A 21,437-nucleotide genomic window follows, 5' to 3' on the forward strand; every position below is an offset into this window, starting at 1 on the left:
AAGTTCAACTTGATTCGGCTCAACTCGTTCAGTTAAAGCTTGATTAAGTCTTGCAATTATTACTTTAAAATAAATAATTATAATTTAAAATTAATAATCTGTAATTATTATTAATTCAGATATAAGACTTAAACCTTGACTTTTCTAAGCCAGACCATTGTGTAGTTATTACTTTAAATTTATAGTATTCAATAAAATTTTCTCACAATGTTTAATATGTTAATTTCATACTTAATATTTTTTTTCTCACAATATTTAATAATAATTAAATGTAATTTTCAACTTCTCCCAATGTAATTAACTCTTTAAACAGATCGTAGCTTAAGCTACTTTGAGTGACATCGATTGTAATTCAATATTTTAACTTAAATTACTAAAAGTTCAATTTAGCATAAAATATTTGAGTTTTTATTTTTTTATTTTTTTTAACATATTCAATTCCATGTTCTAAACTTAATTAATCACATTCTCATATATAATTTATGATTTAAACTAGTATTTCATAATATCCAATCATATTTGGAGTCAATCTCTGTCTAACCAATAATTTCTATGGGAAAATGTTTTTTCCCAATCAATCTGTTCACTATAATTAGTTTTTTCTTCTAAAGATAGCTGTATATATACGAAAAATAATTACTTAGCTCAATTATATACTGTACCAGAATTCGATTAGACTTGATTGAGCTCAAACCCAATTCAATATGTATAATTTTGATTGGTCTTGAGTTACAAGTTAGAACCCAATTTAGACTCCACCTTTCGACTTGACATTCACTATTACTCTAGTATTTACTATTAATGGCAAGACTGGTAGCACATTTTTGAATCACACGACTAACCCAAATAGTCTACCCATTGCAATATTGTTTTTCAGTTTATACACATTGTCTGCTCATTTTCACTCCTTCTAATTGGGCGCCACGTAAGCGAAACGTGGCACATTCTTAGGTCCCCAACAAGCAGCAAACAAAAGCAGCAAAAGGAAGACACCGTTGTTGTAGCTTCAATCGCTCCACTTGAATTACCGTTGTTCAATTCTCAGAGGCATATTATCAAACACCTTATATGCACCGGACATCGCTTTATATGAACACTCAAATTGTCTTCTTCATTTCGTCGTTGTATCCCATCAGCAGCCGATGAGGAGTATCATTTCATGCCTCAAACGACGGCGTCTTCCACTGCTGTCCCCATGTAATTGCCTTTTCTTATTGCCCCTCTCATGCTATGCAAATGCATTTTGAAAACATTTTAGCTGTGATTTTTTGTTTTTGTTTTTAAGGAAGTGTGTTCATTTAGAATATTGTTTGCCTAGTTTATAATGCTAATCATCCTATTTTAATTCTCTGTGAAATATTTTCATTTATAGTACTCTTGTAACATCTAGCCAAGATATCTTTCACTCTTCAAATGCTGACTAAACTAGCAGTCCATATATTTAATCTTACTTTTACATTATCCTAAAACATTTACTTTCTAGAGTGCTGCTCCACTGTTTAAGCTTTTGGTTTGACAAGAGGAGAGGAGGAGACTAGTCCCCACCCTCCCCCATACAGAATGCGACAACACTCAACTACCTACTAATCTTCTACCCTAATCCTTGACCACCATATCTTCCTATATAAGGTCATGTCCTCAGTTAGCGGAAGCTGTGCCATATCCTCACTAATCGCCTTTCCCAGTTTTTCTTCGGCATAGCTCTACCTCTACCTCTCCTAACTCCTACTACAACCAACCTCTCGCACCTCTGTACTGATGCATCCTCGCACCTTCTCTTCACGTACCTGAACCATCACAACCTCACTTCCCTCATCTTGTCTGCCACTGATGCCACTCCCACCTTGTCCCGTATAATTTTGTTCCTTATTATATCTCTCCGGATATGCCCACACATCCATCTGAGCATCATTATCTCCGCTACCTTCATCTTCTGGACGTGGACATTCTTGACTGGCCAGCATTCTGCCCCATACAACAATGTTGGTCTAACCACCACTCTGTAGAACTTACCTGTAAGCCTTGGCGACACGTTCTTATCGCACAATACCCAGAGGCAATCCTCTATTTCATCCAGCCCGCTCGAATACGATTTGCGACATCATCGTCAATCTCTCCGTTTCCTTGGCTTACGGACCCAAGATACTTGAAGCTTCCCCTTTTGGGTATGACTTGTCCCTCTATCTTCTCTTCCACCTCCGCCTCATGTGTTACGTGGATTTTCTTCTTCATGGTTCAGTTTAATACCTTTGACATATTTACATGAGACCTTTATGAAGTCACTCACTTCATTTGGATTTGTATCTCCTCCCTTAGAGCCAGCCTTGCTTGTGAAAAAATGACGGTTGTAGCTTTTAGACCACCTTCTTTGAGCTTTTCTTTTCTAGCTGTAGCTGTCATTACCCTCTGCCTATTACTGATGAAGTTATAGCTTTTAAATCAGTTTCTCATACTGTGTTATTACTGAACTTACTTAACTAGTAAGAAAAATTAATTGGTCACTCTTCCATCCCTGACATTTTTGCAGCTCTGCGCTTTGGCTGCTCAGTTGAGACTGCTTTGTACAAATACTCATCCAGTAGTTTTCCTGAGGTTATTCTAGCTGGAAAGCATGACAATTTTGCGGGATCATGTTTATCAACACCAAAATAGTGAGTGAATGGATATTTGATTGTTCTCCCCTCTCTTGATATGTGACTGATTACTGAACCAGTTCAGTGCTGCGTCCAAAACGTCCTTGGACTTTTCTTTTGCATTATCTATTAACTTATTGGCTTCACTACCCTCATTTTTAATTTGCAGTTTAACATTTCTGCATACATTCTGTGGTGGAATATTTTCCTCCTAAGGAGTTTCCTTTGTCACCTCCGAATTAATGAGTTAATGCACTTTTGGTGCAGCTTTTCTACCAGTTTTTCCAGTGTGCATGGAGAAAGGCCAACTGCTGAGTATGCAAGGTTGAGGAAAGAATCACTAGAAAGCGAATTTGGTCATGCACTTACTTATAAGTCGAAAAGCATCTCATCACTATATCGTTTCGGCCCATTCTTGGCTTTGTACAGAGCATCCGTCATTTCGTTCTATGTGTTGAAGCTAACCATTTGGCGCTTATTTGTCCATGACATAAGAAGACGTGCTGTTAAGGTATATTCAGTTTTCAATTGAAGTGCTATCTGAAAAGTTTGTTTTTTTACTGTAGTTGTTCTGTAGGCATTTTGACTGATGACAGTGTGCTGTATATCCGGTACAGTGGATCAGGTATTTTATACTGTAGGTGATCTATAAGCATTTTGACAGATCTATTTGGTCAATTGCATAAAATGGATCAGAAAGTGTATTTTTCACCTTTAGAGCATGAAAGCTGTGAAATTACTTACCATTATTTGTTCAGTGTTTTCTAGCAATCTTCCTATGATGAAATGGAGAAGGAGGAATATCTCTAATTCTTCTTAGTGTAAGAGTACTGGCACATCTCTAATTCTTCTTAGTGTAAGAGTACTGGCACTACCTTTACATGCTTTGACCATAACATTTTATTTATCCCACGTAACAGGTAGAGTGCCTCGAAACGCCTCTCCTTATTGATATGACAGAAAAATAAAGAATAAAGAAGGCGAAAATGGTTGACAGCGTATTCTCTTTAATGCTATATGTTTTTCAAATTAACTGGGAACACCTTCATTTAGGTATTTACTTATTATAGTGATTTTAGTGGGAATTTTCAAATGCATTTTTGTTAAGTATCACCTGTTATTAAATTGAGTATTAAGATATGCTGTCCTGCACTTGTTTTGAGCTAGTTGACGCCTATATGTCTGTGAATCGTACAATTGCTGCTCCTTAATGAGTTTGCTTGTTAAAAAGTATGGATTCAATTGCCTTGCACTTGGTGCTAAATGAGGAAGGTGGTCTTGGTTTGATAGTTAATTTTGTGGTTTTACTCATAGCTGAATTTACCCCACTCATTTCATTAAATATGTATTTTCAAAAACTAATTCACTAAACTGAATTTCAGCTTTTATTAAGACAGAGGCTTTCTCGTTTCCAGGTTGATTTGTTCTTTACTGCTGTTTATGGTTCATATTGACCTTAGTCATTACTAAAGTATTTGATGCTTTTTGGGAAAGTTATCTGATATCTGTTAATTATTTCTACTTCTTTCCATCTATTACTGAATTTCAAGTGGTTAATTGGTTATCCACGCTGACCTTAACAATGAGTTATCTTTTATTTGCAGTTCCGTGAAAGTCTTATCCGTTTGGGCCCTTTCTACATAAAGGCAAGTTACACTATCTGTTACGATTATCTAGATGTGTGGTTGACTGATGGTTCTCATGTCGGTGCACGAACATTAATGTTTGTGAAGTGTTCATATCAGTCTGCTGTGGTGTAGTCTATTATCATTTCTGTTGTTATTTCTGTTTTTACGAGGGGTGACGATAATGCTTCAATATGCTTATAACTAATGCTGTAGGAGCATGTACATGATGACGTGCCTCATTCTCATTACAGCATAAACAGAAGAAAGTAATTAGCTTGTTAAGGTTCTTGGGTTAAGCCTGACACTCATGGGCAGAGCTACAGTGTAAAGTGGGGGTTCGGCCGAACCCAGTAGCCTTTACGTAGACCCTGTATTTCTACTAGAAACTTTAGTCAACATACATAATTATTTACATGTAAATCACTTACAACTACCAGTGGCTAGTCCAGTGGTGCGGAAGAGGTTAGTGAGTCCCTTCTTCCCTTGAGGTGTGTGTTCGAAACCCGCCTTCATCATTTCTTTTTCGTTTATTGCTCCGTGTTCTCTCTTTATTTTAAAATTAATTAGACTCCTCACTCCTCAGTTTTTTCCTGCCTAAATATTCCTTTTTCATGCATGTAAATTTTTTTAAAACTTTATTTTTTTAGGAAACAAAACATAAAATTGATAAGTGAAAAAAGCAAAAACCCCGCTCTACTCTAAAACAAAAGAGATCTGACTATTTGTTTCTTCACAAACGCTCAAAGCCTCAAATCCAAAATTAGATTTTCAAAGAAGTTAGGGTTATATATTAGCTTGAAGTCGTTATTCTACCTTAAAATTCCGAACCCATAAGCCTCAAATCCTGGCTTTGCCTCTGCTGACACTGCCGAGAGGCCAGGGGCACTCCGTTCCATTCTCAATTTTCATTTCAAGTTGTGGCATACATCGACACACCAATATAGAAGATGTTTAACCGGATCCCACCCTTCTTCCGAAAAAAGGGAAGGAGAAGAATAAGGATCTTCTTCAGTGGATCCCTCTTGTTCCTGTTTAGTCCCCTTCATTTCGGAAGCAGTTTCTATTTCTACATCTCTTTCTTCCTCACTTTCCACCCTTTCTTCTGTTTTTGAGGCTTCTTTCAGTTTCTTAGTAAGAATGGGTGAGGGTATTTTGCCTAAATAGTAGACACAGGTAATAAATAAGAGAACACTAAAGATCCACTGGAGACTATTAAGAAACAAGTTATTCAGAATCTATGTTGTGTATTATACATTGACAATAATAGATAGGAAACACTGGTTTTTATGCAAAAGCTTTTGACCAACAGAAGCGCTCGTAATCGAACTTAGCAGGTTTCTTTGTTCTCGTTTAAGATTCTTGGCATGCATACATTTAGCATGAAACAATCTAGTTGGGTCGGTTGAAGAACGAGAATAAGAGTTGAGGGGCCAAAATTAGGTTGAAGAAGACCATAGTTGTTGCTTCAGTAGAATCATGAGACCTGTAAACTGCATGGTGAGATTGTCACTTATTTCAATTTAAACCCAAATTTGATCAGTCTCTTGTCAGGATTAGGAAGGAAAATTTGGATAATATAGCGGTTGCCTCGATAGATCTGAAACCTGAAATGTTATGTCTGTCTGGATTTCATGTCACTGAATTTTAAATGTCCAAATATAAAGTCAGACCATTGCATGTTATATCTGGATGTAAAGTTTAATTACCAAACTAAAATGTAAAACATGTATTCCTCGGTTAATGTCTAGCATGAGACTAAGTTCTTGTATGTATCTAGATAATCAGTTTTTGTTTATCTTATATATTGAAATAGTCATTAATAAAATGAATTAGTATAATGGTTTTTTTTTTAAAAAAAGAAAAAAGAAAAACAGAATCTTAATGAGATCATGGTTTATTTGAGATGTATTATGTGGCATTTAATGATTGACTACTATTTGATTCTCGCAAAAATGTTAAGCATTTTAGCTGGCACTTAATGTATTAAGTCATCTTCCATTTCTTTCATCATGATATCACTTTCTATAGCTAATAGATTAGTCATTTAATTTCATGCGCCGAGTTTGAAGCAGCATCTACATCTTAAACTACTAGAGAATTTCATTCTTACATGCTCCTTGAAGTCAAGGTGATGTATCTTGAATTCCGGTTACCTGTACATAAGTCTCTGCCTGCTCTTTTGGAAATGCTGATATCAATTCAAATACAAAAGAATTCAAGTAGATTGTGAGAGGTTGATTGAATTATTCTACTCTAACCCAGGTAATATGTGTAGGTTGGAGACTCTGGTATTTTCCTGTTGAATTAGACTATGCTCCAAAAATTGTCCGCCCTGCTTTATTGATCATACGCGCCGGGGGGTAGTTGGGCGGTCAGAGTCTTACAAATCCCGTCTTGTAAACCTAGTGCGAGCACATTTTGCATAAACTCTCAGCCAATCACAGAGTAGAATTGCCTTACCTTGAAAATACTATTCACAAACATGTGGATTAGATGTTACATTAAAAAAAAAAAAAAAAACAAACAAACATGTGGGTTAGGAGAAGAGTGGACTAAGATGAAATACGTATTTAGAGAACAACTAACTTGGTTCTTACTGGGCATTTCGTGCAAAAAATGCTTTTATATCTTCCTCATTGGCAGAGGAATGATGCAAAATAGGTATGGAGAAGGAGGTGTAGGTGGCACTAATTATGTGTATATATTGTGCAAAGAGTGCATTTACTGCTTCCTTGTTGGCAAAATAATGATTAAAATATATATAGGACTCATTGTTTTGCATGCTCCTTAGTACAAGGATCACGAGTAGTGGTTTGGACTTGCATCTGTAGGAATTTCAATTGTTCTAGAGGCTAAAGATTCTTGAAATCCTTGGCATGAAAACGTGAGATTATAATGTCTTATCATGTAAATATGTTTATTATTGAATTTTGGTTTTGTTGGTCGTAAAGAGTAGTACAAAGATTGGCTATTAGTTACTGTTGATCATAGTGCTAGTCTCTGGCAACCTGAAGTTAGGCTCAAGTTAGAATGTTTGTGCTAGACGGAAGCTCATACGAGAGTAGCTCCCTATTACAAATACCTTTAAGAGGAAAAAGGTTAGCTTAGAAAAGTGTTCAAAGATAATAGAATGTCCTTGATAATGTAGAGATAAATGGCTTGGCAGTTGAAAAGTGGAGTAACAACCTCGGGAACTAATGGTCGAATCCAATTAGAGGCGACGTGGGAGAATTCTTCCCATCTCCGAGTATCTGTACTAGTAGGAGGTAGTACAGGAGGTAGTAGGTACTGGGAAATAAGTCAAGGTGTGAAGCAGGTCTGCGTGGACATAAAAGGAAGAAAATCCAACTTATAAGCCTTATAATTTTTTCCATTTAAGATTATGAAAACGATCATTGAAATTTGGATGACCTACTAGAGGTTTTGAAAAATAAGGTCTATCCAATAAAAGATAGGGGTCTTGCGCTGTTCTTAGAAAATAACCGACTTATAGGTCAAATGTGTTTAGGAAGTCTCTATTCCCCGCTTTGAACTTTCTCTGTATGTCAAATGGTATCCCTTGTGCTTCTTGTACAGAAATTCACTATCAAAGCCCTCATAACATCTCTGACCTCTTTTTATGCTTTCTATTAAGCCGAGGGTCTTTCGGAAACAGCCGTCTTACCTTGGTAGGAGGAAAGTCTACGTACACTCTACCCTCCCCAGACCCCACGTTGTGGGATTTCACTGGGTTGCTGTTGTTGTTTGTCTTCTCAAAAAAGAATCTTATCAATTCTACCGTCTAGATTGACCCATAAGAACGTTCCATTTTTTAAATTGGCTTAGTGATGGATGATATCCTTTTAAGGAGCCATTAAATTCGATAAACTCTAGAAAAGAGCATGTCACGTGAGATGAAGCGTAAAAAGAGGCTTGTAATGTGATGGTTTAGAGCTTGTAGTCTTAATTCCTGTACTTTAAGATGGAAAATAAGAGGATGAGTCAGCCTCCCTCTGATTTCCCTTTCGTGATGTATCCGAATTAAAAAAAATGGCACAATTGGTTTTGCTTGGGACGGGACTGAAAATTAATGCTTTCTTCATCTGTTTTGTTGGTGTACTCAAATGATTGGCGGGGTGTTGTTGAGGTTGATAGAACATTATGGAAGAAATATTTTGCTGCTGTGATATTCTTCTGGTTTATTGGCTACATATCTGATTCTATGATAAGCTTTTAAAACAGTGTAGTCCTATGTGATATCAATTCTATGTGGTTAAATGGGCCAAAGTGCTCTTGTAATTTGAGATTGCGTACATGGTGCATCAGCCCTTATTTCCAACAGGGGCTTGTAACTTGTCTCTAGCAGGGAAAAAAGGTCTTATGGCTAATTCTGCAATTGTTTGAATAACAGCTGGGACAAGCTTTAAGCACAAGGCCAGACATATTACCAAAAGTGTATTGTCAAGAACTCGCAAAGTTACAGGTAAACTTAATGCTTCAATGGTGCTGCTAGGGTCATCTCCCAACTTACCATTACATTTTTTTTTTCTGGTTTGTCCGAAGCATGTCATCTTTTAATATTTTATTACAAAAAGATGTCCTGGACATCAAACTTTCATTTAAAAGAAAGTTCAAATTCTTAAAATGGCTGATTTGTATCTCCACCTTCTGGCCTCTTTTCTGCATGTACCTGTAAGAACCTTAAAAAATCCGGCCTTATTGCTTACTCAAAATGGGAGTAAAGCAGTGTTGTATTCTTGAAAGCTAGGTTAGATCTCTCAACAGAGTGTATAATTCTTTAATTTATCATTCACATCTTGCCAGGATCAAATCCCCACATTTCCAACTCATGTTGCAAGAAAATCTATTGAGTCCCAGTTGGGTGTTCGCGTTTCACAAGTATTTGCTGACATTAGCAAGGAGCCAATTGCTGCGGCATCACTCGGGCAAGTATATAAAGGTTAGAGCTTGATTTTTTTTTTTTTTTTGTGATTCTCTGCCACTCTGTTCGAGTGGTTCTCTAACTACTAGTTCTATGGCATTTCATTACTTGTCACTTTCTTCATTGCTCCTGACCTTTTGGCTTATCTTCCTTTCATGTTTTCTTTTTCCCCTTAATTCATTTTGAAGATAAACCTACTAGGGGAATGTAACGGGTTTTGGAAGCGTGAGTGCCGTGCTTAAGGGGTATACAAGCTTTTAATGTTTCTTCTTGGCTTCAATTTTTGCAGCTCATTTGCATTCGGGAGAGCTAGTCGCTGTTAAGGTCCAGAGGCCTCATATGTCACTTTTACTGACACTTGACGCTATGTTATTTCACATGATTGGTGGCCAACTAAAAAGATTCGCAAAAGCTCGTAAGGATCTGTTAGTAGCTGTCAATGAGATGGTGAGATTCCAAATTTCCATCTTATGTTTCTGTCCAGAAGATGATATCTGGCAGCCAATGCGTGGTTATACATCAAGACTGTCTTTGTTTCAACGAGTATATTACTAGTCTATTGCTAATTCTTTGGATGATTGTGTGGTGAATTCTGATTCAGCTAATGCATGTCTTAGTCACATTTACAAGGCGCACTTGGCACAGTTACCAAAATCAAATCCTGATTAGAAACAGAACAACTCCACCATTTGCTATCAAGGAAGATGAAAAGATCTCAAAGTTACTCTAAAGATGACACTATCAGTTGACCACTAGTTCTTTAACCTATTTTTTGTTTAGAGAGATTAAATCAGAGGAAACCGGCAAAGTTGTATTTAAGTAATTTCTTATTGCTCACCCTATATGTCTCATTTCCCAATGGTTCATTCTCCTCTTATTTTCCCCATTTTCTGTAACTATGAGAAAAGTGTTGCACTTTATCTGAATAGTTGTCTATTATATACATGCTAACCCTGTAGGTTTTGCTTGAATGGATAGGTGAGACACATGTTTGAAGAAATTGACTACATCCTGGAAGCACAAAATGCTGAAAGATTCGCATCTCTTTATGCATGCACTAGTAAGTGTCTTCCAGACATTGCTTTTAGTAGTTAGATGATATCATGGAATATCTTTTATTCTTTCCATTTTTGTAACTAGTCAGTACAAATGTAGATTGAATGTCATGTAATGCATATTGGCTCGTGACAGGATAATGTTGAAAGTCCAACTGGATATTCTAATGATCTTATTTGTGTTCTGGCGGTGATTTTGTCTCACCTATTTATCTATTTTTCCTAATCCAAAAAGCTTAAAGGGCTATGGTTCTAATGTTCCTAATATCTAAAGAGACAGAGAGTTAATCAATCACTCTACATTTGTGCTGACTAATCATAAAAGATGTGCAGCCAGATACCACCTCCCACAAATTATTCTAAGTCATAAAAGTCAAATAGGACATTACCTCTGACACTGGGAGTATGTTCTATTTTAGATTTTTTTTTTTTTGAGATTTTTTTATTATATATTTAGACTAGTCTAAGCCTTTTGAAGTTAACCTTTATCCTTATCATTATCTAGATGAGATTTTATTTGTTATATCCTTTAATCTTTGAAGGGGGGCTTTGGTGTAACTGGTAAAATTGTTGCCTTGTGACTAGGAGGTCACGGGTTTGAGCTTTGGAAACAGCCTCTTGCAGAAATGTAGGGTAAGGCTGCGTACAATAGACCTTTGTGGTCCGGCCCTACCTTTGTGGTCCGGCCCTTCCCCGGACCCCGCGCATTGCGGGAGCTTAGTGCCCCGGGCTGCCCTTTGTATTCTTCTATCTTTATCTTTAATTTTATCTTTGTCACTTCAGTACAAATACAATTTTCAATAGTTTTAAGAGTCTAGCTTGGTCTTGGTTCCCTCACTATTGATGGGGTTCTTTGCACTTTATTTGAACATGCTTAAATTGATGAGGAAGACTTTGTGAATGGTCTCTCTCACTATTGATGGGGTTCTTTGCACTTTATTTGAACATGCTTAAATTGATGAGGAAGACTTTGTGAATGGTCTCTCTCTATTTGACTCCTGTACTCTCTCTCCTCTCTCCCATTTGTTTCTGTTCCTTTCCTTTTCTTTCATCTCCTTTCTCCCTTCCGACAATGTGTCACTTAGTTGTAGAGCACAGTGAACTAAAATCAATATTTGGGGAACTTTAAAGTAAGTGAACACTTAATGCGTGTGATTTTTTTTTGAGTGCTCAGTAAATATTTCCTTAACCTTTGTTCACTTCAATTTATGCTAACTTAGACTTTACGTTCAGATAAAGAGAAAACTGTCCCAGGGAGTGCAGCAACTGATAATGTTGGGTGTCAGAAAACTGTTGGTATCAAGGTCCCTAAAATATATTGGAATTTTACCCGTAAGGAGGTGCTTACGATGGAATGGATAGATGGGATTAAGCTGACAAATGAAAGTCGTCTGAGGAAGGCAAATCTAAATAGGAGGAGACTTATTGACCAGGTGAGTAACTGTCTTTCTTAAAACAAAAAATAAAATAAAAATAAAAAAATGAAATGGCAGTTGTCTTTCTTAGTAGAGTTTATCTACTCCTCTCTGTGCTATTCTTAAGCTTTGTGAAAATAACTTTGTTTTATCAGGGGTTATACTGCTCATTGCAGCAGTTGCTGGAGGTGGGGTTTTTCCATGCTGACCCTCATCCTGGGAACCTAGTTGCTACTGAGGATGGATCTCTTGCCTATTTTGACTTTGGCATGATGGGAAACATTCCACGTCACTATCGTGTTGGACTTATTAAAATGGTTAGTTCTGGTGATAAATTCTCATAATTCATGGTTGACTTGTGTGTTAATAGGCGTTTGGGCTATAGTTTGGATGCATTTCATGTGGTCAAAGACTTTATTATCTGTTTAGGCTTATGTCATCACTTGTAGCTCAATTTGCATTCATTAATTTTTTGCAGTTACTGACAGGCATGGCTCTTTAGTTTTTCTGAATATCTTTGAGATCCTGTTTTGTTGTATAGCACCGTGTATTGTGGTCCATCAGTTTTTGTAGAATGTTTTCATAGAGTTGTACGATCATTTCATCTAAGTTTAAATTGTTAGAGAATGAATGATTTACTTTATTTAATGTGGGACAAAGGCAAGACCTATACTTGCTCGTGTAGATCTTTGTCACCACTGTTTTGAAAGGAATAGTTCTATTTACTTATTTTAGCTTTCTTCTACTATATCTTTTTTCAAAAAGTAGTTTCCTGCAATACATTGTAAGACAATAAAGTCCTCATGAATTCATCTTTTGGGATTCTCTTCAGGGCACCTGGGATCCTAAGACTTTTTTTTTGGATCAGGCCGGGCATGTACTCTTGGGATATTGCTTCTAACTTGTTTCCATTCCTATTCTGTCTGAGAATCCCTCTTTGATTGAGATTTTCTCTCTGAAAAGAAAGGAAGGAATCTGTTGTACTTGGAATGCTGAAACTGATGGGTTCACACTAAAGGTACAGACGCTATAAGACTAGGTGACAATGGATAATAGTGAAGCAATCTCATTCCCATATGCTCGCATTGCTTCTATACTAGAATGCTGTGATAGAAAATGCTTTGGGCCTCTAAATATAAATCACAGGTCTAGAGGCGTTACAGCATTTTAATTTTATTTATCCTCTCAACTTTTGCCTGTGCAACCAAACCGCCTCCTCTTTTCATTTCCCCTTTTATCGTTTGAGCTTCTTTGCAGCCAACTTACCTGTTTGTCACAGTTACTTTCTGATCCATGGTTACTTTCTAATCCATTGATGTCCCATTCCTCCGGTAAAGAAATGGATCCTGGGCCTAACTCAACCCCAAAAGCCAGTTCAAAGGGAAGCTCTGCCCATTGCCTGCCTTAAAACCCATTTTAAGCCCCCAAAAATGATAGAAACTCAACCAGCCTCTCGGTGAAAACACTGGGTTCTCCATATAATTACAACTGAGCTCCACCACAATCTTCTAACAAAAGGATGATGGAGTATGAATGTGTGATATTTGGCATCTGAATCTGTAGTGCATGCCAAGTGCTAAGCTAATGTGTTACGAGGTAGAGACCTTGTAATTGTAGCATAAGCTGTGTGAAACTATGATTTCTTGATTTCCAGAAAAAAGCATAAAAAGGAAAAAAACATATTAATCATGTAGAATGAGCTAATTGATGAAACAAGATTTGCTTGTATAAGATGTGGCTTCTCCAAAGTCCAAATTCTTTTGTCAGATGATGTAGACAGCATAAGATTTTGAGTATAATTTGGGAAAGAAGCAAGAGCATCAGTTTCTTATTATGATTTAATTATAGTGAATAAATTGAGTTAGGATGATGAAAGGTTGACATGTATTGAGTACTAAAGAGTCTCGAATGACTAGCGTCAACCTTCGCTCAATCATTCAGGATGTGGGAACTTTATGCAACCACAAAATTTAACACAAAATGGCTATTAACTATTTGTTCCTACCGTCTCTTTGTGGAGATGTGAGGTTTGTTACCAAAAGCTTTTATTTTCTAGCTTTGCACTTATTCATGATCCAAATCTGATCGGGTTTGATATTTATTTTTTTGGCAGTTGCATTGCATTCCTAAATCAGAAACTTTTCTGCGTATCCTCGTGTTATGTTATCTCCTTGAACTTCATTGTTGAGTTTTTGGAATACTGCTACAGGAAAAGGTGACAGCTTCAAATCCAGTAATCGAATGCGCTTATAGACAATTTCTGAAATTTGAAGCTTTGCTTTTTAAGGCATTGCATATTTTCATAGCTACATGGATGGGGTCTAAGTATTCATTAACCTATTGCACGTCCCAGTGTTATATATATGACTGCATTACAAGAGAAAATAATCATTGACATGCGTTTGTAAACAATTTTACAACTTGAAACTTTGGTTCTTTAAGGCTTTGCATATTTTGATGTCTACATGGATGGTCAAGTATTCGTTGACCTATTGCATGTCCCAGTGTTTCTAGAGATGACTGCACTACAAGAGCCTTTGCAATTATTTGTTTATTTGTTATTTTTTTTTTTCGCAAGAGGTTTGGTATTTCTAATGTAATTGTCTCTGTAAGCAAAAGCTGGCAAGTAATTGTAGTAAATTCATTCTTGGTAGTTGATAAGTCCTGTGCACTGCAGCTTGTTCACTTCGTTAATCGGGACTCTCTGGGTTTAGCAAATGACTTTCTTTCACTGGGATTTCTACCTGATGGAGTAGACATTCAATCTGTTTCAGAAGCTTTGCGAGCGTCTTTTGGTGATGGAACCAGACAATCCCAAGATTTCCAGGTTCTTAACGACTTAACCTGCCCTCTGTTTCTTTTTCTTTTTCCTAGTTTGAGTATGCTTCCTACTAAGCTCTTCTCCCATTTATACATGTAGGTATCACAGTAGAACTCTAGAAAAGACCAAAACAGTGCAATCAAGTCTATGACCAAACCTTTGCAATCTAGTTTAGCTAGGGGAAAAAAGGTTGCGATCGAGTTTAAAATAGAGCCCCCCTCCCAAAAGGAAAAACCACAAAGAGAAAGTCTTTAAAGCACAACGAAATTGTTTGGTTCAGAGACAAGTTATCCAGGAATTAGTAATCTAGGGATTGTGATACATGGATTATTCCTTGATGGAGGTTTTGCGTTGATGTATTTAAAAAATAGTAAATAATGTATTAAATATGTTTACTTAAACAATATGAAAGTTTGTTTGGGTTACTTTTGTCATTTTAGCTATTTTAATCTAGTATTACTAATACCTACATACCTATTCCACATTCTATCCCTATAAAATAATAAATAAATAGATTCCCGCTTAAGGATTAATTATGGAGTTTAACTAATATAGAGTTGTTGCAAGACTAGAAATATTATATAGCCACAGAATTAACTTCGCAGAAGTGTTGTTTTAAAATGAATGTCCGCTTATGCAAACATTAGAATGATAGCATCTGGCAGAAGGTTCAAGTAGCGCACAGACAGAGGATAAATTCTGTGAAGGATGCTAAGATGGTCTAGTCTAGTCTAGTCTGTTCTTCGTAGACCTCCATCTGGATCTGTTTGTATGTATGACTTCATAATAATTGGACGTCATGAAAGTGGACAAGCTAGACCTAAAACCACAACTTGTATAAAAAGACCTACCATCTCTTAGAATCAATGCCAACTTAATATAAACTTAGAACACAATGGAAGCAAAAAATTGATATAGATGACATCAATCAGTAGGGTTTAGGCTGAGGTGTATTAGTACACTTACACTAGACTCAGTATTTGCCAAGACACTTTGAAGTCTGTTTAGAGACATAGCCCATAGGAACTAGAAACTTTTAGTGTCATAGAATCTTAGTAGCTGAATAAAATGGGTCCCGTGGAGGGGAATAGATATTGAGGATTTATGTAGTTAACTCCAACTAGGTTGGAATTGATGCTTGTCATCGACAGCATTGCCGGTAGGTGTACTAAATGCCTTTGTATTTAGTAAAACCATAGTGGCTCTAATACCATGTGAGAAATAAGTGAGAGATAAGGAGAACTGTATTAAGACACATTAAGTGGTGTGAGACAGACAAATGAGGGTTGCTCGGTTGGTAAAGCACCTCCACCCACGACCGGTAGGTCCAGGGTTCGAGTCACACTGGAGGGGAAGTGTGGAAACACTATAAATCCTCCAAAATGGGGGGTTAAGAAAAAAAGGGGGGTTGAGATACAAACCAAATGTTAATTTTTTTATGCGGGTCGTCACAACTATACTCTCTCTCTACCAGTCTTAACAATCCCAGGTGGATTGGTTATAGCGCTTGATTGGATTTCATGAGTTGTGTGATAAACTCCTCAAAGCTAATATTTGTCCAAGGAATATGTCTGGGATGAACCTCCTGTCATTGTACTATAGGATGGTTTTTCCTTCAAAATACTGTTGGCCAATTACAATTTTATTTTACCCACATGGATATCTTCTTCAATGAGGCACGAGTAGTCGCTGTTTCATGACCTTGAAAGTAGTAAATGGTACTTCAAATGATTTCAGGGCATAATGAATCAATTGTATGATGTGATGTACGAGTTCAACTTTTCTCTTCCTCCTGACTATGCTTTGGTGATACGAGCGCTTGGATCTCTTGAAGGAACAGCAAAAGCATTGGATCCAGATTTCAAAGTTGTTGAAAGTGCATATCCTTTTGTTATCGGAAGGCTCTTGGTAGATCCAACTCCTGATATGAGGAGAATACTGAGAGAGCTTCTGATCCGCAATGATGGTTCTATAAGGTGGAGTCGGCTAGAGAGACTGGTGGGTCAGTTATTCTTTCTACGTGTTGTTATTCTCTACGCAGTATTGAAATTTGTGTTTTCTGCATGTTTGATGAGCTCTTCTTCCTCATAACATGTATACAGCTTTCCTTTTGCTTAATTAATTTACTCTTAAAGACCTTACTAGCTGTTGAGTTCTCATTTCTTTATCTCTGTCTCGAAACTGCCTATGAGAACTATATATTTGGCTCCTAACATTCTGCACCTAACCATTGTTATTACCGATATACTCTTCATGTGTCAGTACTTTGTTTGGAAGGTTCAAATATGTTGCTCTTGATTTGCAGGAAGAATAGAGTAATTTTCACTACAGGAAAATGCTGAATAAGCAAAGCCAGGATCAAGCTTAGACAGGATATAGCTTCTCAAACTGTCAAAGTATATAGACAACTTGCTATACAAAATGTAAAATAAAAATTCCCAAGCTCCCAAAAGGGAAAAGTTAGTAGGGTGAAAATTTGAAGATATTCCTAATTTATCCTTGTCATAAGAGGCAACTACAATGTGATCCAAACTTGAAATAACCGGCAACCGGGCAGCATCCGATGTTCTAGGAGGGAAATTAGCAAGATTAGTTTTGACAACAGCTTCCTTTTGTAGAATTTGTTTAGTTGACTAGGTCTCACAACAACAACAACATACCCAGTGTAATCCCACAAGTGGATTCTGGGGAGGGTAGAGTGTACGCAGACCTTACCTCTACCTTGCGAGGTAGAGAGGTTGTTTCTGAAAGACTCTCAGCTCAAGAGAAAGCATGACAAAAAGGTCCCTTATTTTCTTTTGGTGTAATCAGAAAGTTCCTAGTTGTATAGTGGATTGGGTGGAGTTTGTAGAGAATCATATTTTGTAGATTCTTTATCTTTTGGTATATCCCTTGTATATGGCCGTTCTTTGGCCATGTTTATGAATGAAAATACTTTTACTTGATCAAAAAAATAAAAAAATAAAAATGAAGGAAGTAGTAATAAAAGAAAAAGGAATACTAGAATAAAAAATAATAAAAATGATGAAACCGATACTAATCCTACTGGTAAGGAAAAGCAAAAAGCGAATCTACTCACTACTCGCCTTCTACCCTAATCCTCGATCTCCACACCCTCCTATCTAGCCCTCCTATCTAGGGTCATGTCCTCGGAAAGCTGAAGACTTGCCATGTCCGGTCGGTTCACCTCTCCCCAATACTTCTTCGGCCTACCTCTCCTCAGCCCTTCATCTCCAGCCTCTCACACCTCCTCACCGGCGCCTCTGTGTCTCTTCGCCAGACATGGCCGAACCATCTCAGCCTCGCCTCCCGCATCTTATCCTCCACGGAGGCCACTCCCACTTTATCCCGGATATCTTCATTCCTAACCATATCTCTCCTAGTAAGCCCACACTAGGTCTACTTTTCCTGAAATATAAGTTTTGACTACAGCTTCCTTTTGTAGAATTTATTTAATAGGTCTCCTTTTCCTGGAACTTTGTGCTTCTGTATTAGCTTCATCCTTAAAAGTACGTATTTTGTTTTCCTCCGAAGAAATTCATCTGCTTTGACCAGGGGTATGTGAGGGAAGTTGGCGGAGCTTGACATTAGTAAATGTGTAATGGTGGCTAGGTATGTTGGTTGTTGTTTGCGTGTCTGTGTAGCAGGAGGGAGGCTAAATGGGAAGAAGGAAGCATCCTTTGAGATTCTTCAAGATAGAATAACTGACAGTAGCTAGCGTGCGCTTTGAGGGTTAAGAACCCTTTGTTGGAAATTGCAGGTATACAAGTGAGGCTTATTCTTTGCTGCAAAGGAACCTTGACTAAATCACTAAATCTTGAAAAGAAGGCTGTTTTAGTTCTTTTCTGCTGGATTCGAGAATTGTTAGATGTGAAAATTTTGTGTGATCTTTCTTGGTCTTCCCTTTAATATGATCTTATTTAATAGTATGATGTCACCAGTATTTGGTGGTAGTTGTCAGCTTTTCTTTTTCTTTGTTAGATAAACAGTATAAAGCACTTCCCCCTCATATGTCCAAATAGAAATTTCGTTGGGTACAATGCTTTTGCTATTAAAAAATAACCCTCTGAAGCTTGATATCTTTTCTAACACTTCAACATCTGTTAGGCTGAGACTGATAAAGTTGGTGATGGGTTGTTTAGGACTCCTATAATTAGAACACTCTTCGATGTGAATTCTTAAAAATGTTGTATGTTCCTGCAGATTGCAGCAATATCTCAGCAGGCTTCTGAAACAGAAGGAGAAAATCAGGAGAGTTATTCGGATCCATTGGGATCTTTTGATATACGGGCCGTAGTCTCTGCTACGGAAGATCTTTTCCAATTTATTTTGTCAGACAAGGGTTCAAGAGTCCGTGTATTCCTTATCAGGGACATAGTTAACGCAGCTGATGTTTTCTATCAAGATGAAGTTCTAGATAATCTTCTTGATGAGAAGCTTCGAGCGAGACGTTTATTTGGATATGAGGTATATTTCATCTTGTTATTTACGCTCGTCTTTAGCAGCAGTGCTTATTATCAAGACAATGGAATTGCATTTTATTATTGTTAACGTTGTACTCTCATCTCAGATGAATCATGATACTATTCACTCGACAAAGCCATTTAACCAGCCTTCATCACTGAACTCCAATTATTCAATCCAGAAAGCAATTTAACCAACCTTCATCACTGAACTCCAAATAGTCGATCTAGTATAAACAAATTACAGTAGCTCCTACTGGTTGATTAATTACAATAACAACAACAGACCCAGTGTAATCCCACTAGTGGGGTCTGGGGAGGACAGAGTGTAAGCAGACCTTACCCCTACCTTGAAATGATAGAGAGGTTGTTTCCGATAGACCCTCAGCTCAAAGAACGATAAACAGAGCCTACTGGTTAATTGATCATAAGCAAATATATTACCTTGCTAGACAAATTACTTTTTTTTTTCTTCTGTCATATGCATAGTTGCTGATTGTGTTTGTGTGATTTATTGATTATAAATGGTTGCATGTGATGTCACGTTCGCTATCTTTCAGAATTCAGTTTCTTAATTGGTTAGCAGACGGATTGTGGTTTCCTTGTTTATTTGTTTACCACTTCGTACTCTGCATTTTAAGTTCTCGGTTTGGTACTTTAGTTTCCTGGTGACCCTTTTTGGTTCTTCATGCATAGCTAAGTTGAGAATCATTATTCCTTCTCTTTTTCAGGACCGTGGTATTCTAGATAGGGTGGTGAGTGGGTTTCGTTCTCTAGGACGTGCAATGAAATTGGCTCCGGATTTGTGGTCAGCAATGGTGATTCGCATGGTGGTGAAACCAGAGTTCCAGAAATTTGCTTGTGACATAAATTCAGCATTGATCAGTCACTTCAAGTATCAGCTGCCAGTCGGCTTTTGGATGGGTGTTTCTAGGCTACTGCATAGAGTATTTGATAAAGACGGAGGTGAAGTGTTGTGATGTAGCAAGGTTGGTGCTCTTGTTTTTATATCCGTGGTCATGCCCTTGTCATTATTTTCTTCCCAGCAGATGCATGGAATAAGAGTGTTAGGGAATGAAATCAATGTCAAGATTATAGAGAAATTTGCATATATTATGCCTCAGAAGTGGGTTCAAGCACTCTGCTTGTAGGTTAGTTTTTGGATCTTATAAAGTAACTGCCTTCATTTTTGGATGGTGGGACAGAAAGTTGAGCGTCCCATTATACAAATGCCAATTTGTTTTACGGACGTTAACAGGATCAAGAGGGGAAATTACAGTATACACTCCAAAATGAGAGAACAGTCTTCCAACGTGCCATTGCCATTCTACAACGGTTAATTCCATTTTACTAATGTTAATAGTATCAGGACGATTCGACATGGTATAGTTCCGTTAAGGTATCCATGAGATGCCACAACTTCCGCAGTGTTTCCACACTTTGGAGTTGGTTATAGCCTGCATGATAAGCTCACTTTGGAGTTGGTTATAGCCTACATGATAAGCTCAGGAATAAGTCTCAACATTTTCGTCCGTCTTGTTTGTATGAAGTGTTTATTGACAAACATTATTAAAATGAGGAAGAAGTTGGAGCATAATACAGTCTACATATATTTCAACATCCGATTTCTTGCCTGTCTGTTTCGAGTGAGAATGGATGACAAATACCTGTGCTAGCCAGCTTACTTTTGTTTTTTGTTTTAGGGCATGTATTATTGAGATGACCCTTAAAGCAGAAACTAATTTCAAGTGTTTCCACCTGCTTAATTTCATTTGAAACTGAACAGTTCTTAAACAACAAATGCAATGAGGGTTTGAACTTTGAAGTGTTTTCAACAATCAAGCATTGGCCAGAAGGCCTGAACCGGACGAGCAAATCATCCTTATGCTTCAGGGAAATTCATCTAGGCGCAACAAAGGTACAGTTTTCCTTTAGTTTACAACAACAGCTACCCAGTGTAATTCACAAGTGGGTCTGGGGAGGGTAAAATGTACGCAGACCTTACCTCTGCCTTTATGGGTAAAGAGGCTGTTTCCGATTTTGTTACAATAAAATATAAACAGAAAAAAAGTGGAAAAAAAAACAATCAAGTAAATTGAAGGTTGGGAATAGGTTGAGTAAATGTCTTCAAATATCATAGTACATCTTCAATTGAAGGTTGGGAATAGGTTAAGTATTTATCTAGCCTTTTTATTTTGCCTTTTTATTTTGATTCAAATTTGTTGCATAATCTAGAAGAAATTAATTTTATTTTTCTGATTTTCCCTTATTTACATATACAGATCTCTAAGAAGTCTTTTAAATTACTCTGAAATATTATTTAATTAAGGATAGTTTAGTCGAAATACGTATTGTTTCTAGGAATTAATATATTTTAGTGTGAAAAAGATTAAGTGGACACTTCTTATCAATTAGATGGAGTACTTATTAACAAATGGAGTACAGCAACAGTTGATAGTTCTAAAGACAGTGAAAAAGAAAACCCGTGAACAACACTTGGC

General features: G+C 37.1%; 1 protein-coding gene across 3 annotated transcripts; it reads left to right on the top strand.

The window, feature by feature from the left end:
* Positions 1-644: 644 nt before the first annotated feature.
* Positions 645-21,186, top strand: LOC132635610 (uncharacterized). Of its 3 annotated transcripts, XM_060352068.1 has the most exons (15): positions 645-1,197; positions 2,528-2,651; positions 2,901-3,144; positions 4,238-4,279; positions 8,652-8,723; positions 9,065-9,200; positions 9,472-9,629; positions 10,161-10,242; positions 11,471-11,670; positions 11,808-11,969; positions 14,330-14,479; positions 16,211-16,471; positions 18,677-18,940; positions 19,668-19,925; positions 20,723-21,186. In XM_060352068.1, exons 1-14 carry the CDS (start codon positions 1,143-1,145, stop codon positions 19,914-19,916), a joined length of 2,199 nt encoding a protein of 732 aa, XP_060208051.1. In that variant the 5' UTR covers positions 645-1,142; the 3' UTR covers positions 19,917-19,925; positions 20,723-21,186. The 3 variants fall into 3 exon arrangements, with proteins under 3 accessions (XP_060208051.1, XP_060208050.1, XP_060208052.1); XM_060352067.1 differs by lacking the exon at positions 20,723-21,186 and having other exon boundaries at positions 19,668-20,570; XM_060352069.1 differs by lacking the exons at positions 2,528-2,651; positions 20,723-21,186 and having other exon boundaries at positions 19,668-20,570.
* Positions 21,187-21,437: the final 251 nt, after the last annotated feature.

Source organism: Lycium barbarum, chromosome 4 (assembly GCF_019175385.1).
Source record: "Lycium barbarum isolate Lr01 chromosome 4, ASM1917538v2, whole genome shotgun sequence".
Classification (NCBI taxonomy): Eukaryota; Viridiplantae; Streptophyta; class Magnoliopsida; order Solanales; family Solanaceae; genus Lycium; species Lycium barbarum.

Coding starts and splice junctions, on each gene's coding strand:
- LOC132635610 (XM_060352068.1), top strand. CDS start 1,143: ATGAGGAGTATCATTTCATGCCTCAAACGACGGCGTCTTCCACTGCTG. Junction 3,145..4,237: donor TAAGAAGACGTGCTGTTAAG/GTATATTCAGTT, acceptor TTTTATTTGCAG/TTCCGTGAAAGTCTTATCCG. Junction 18,941..19,667: donor GACGTTTATTTGGATATGAG/GTATATTTCATC, acceptor TCTCTTTTTCAG/GACCGTGGTATTCTAGATAG.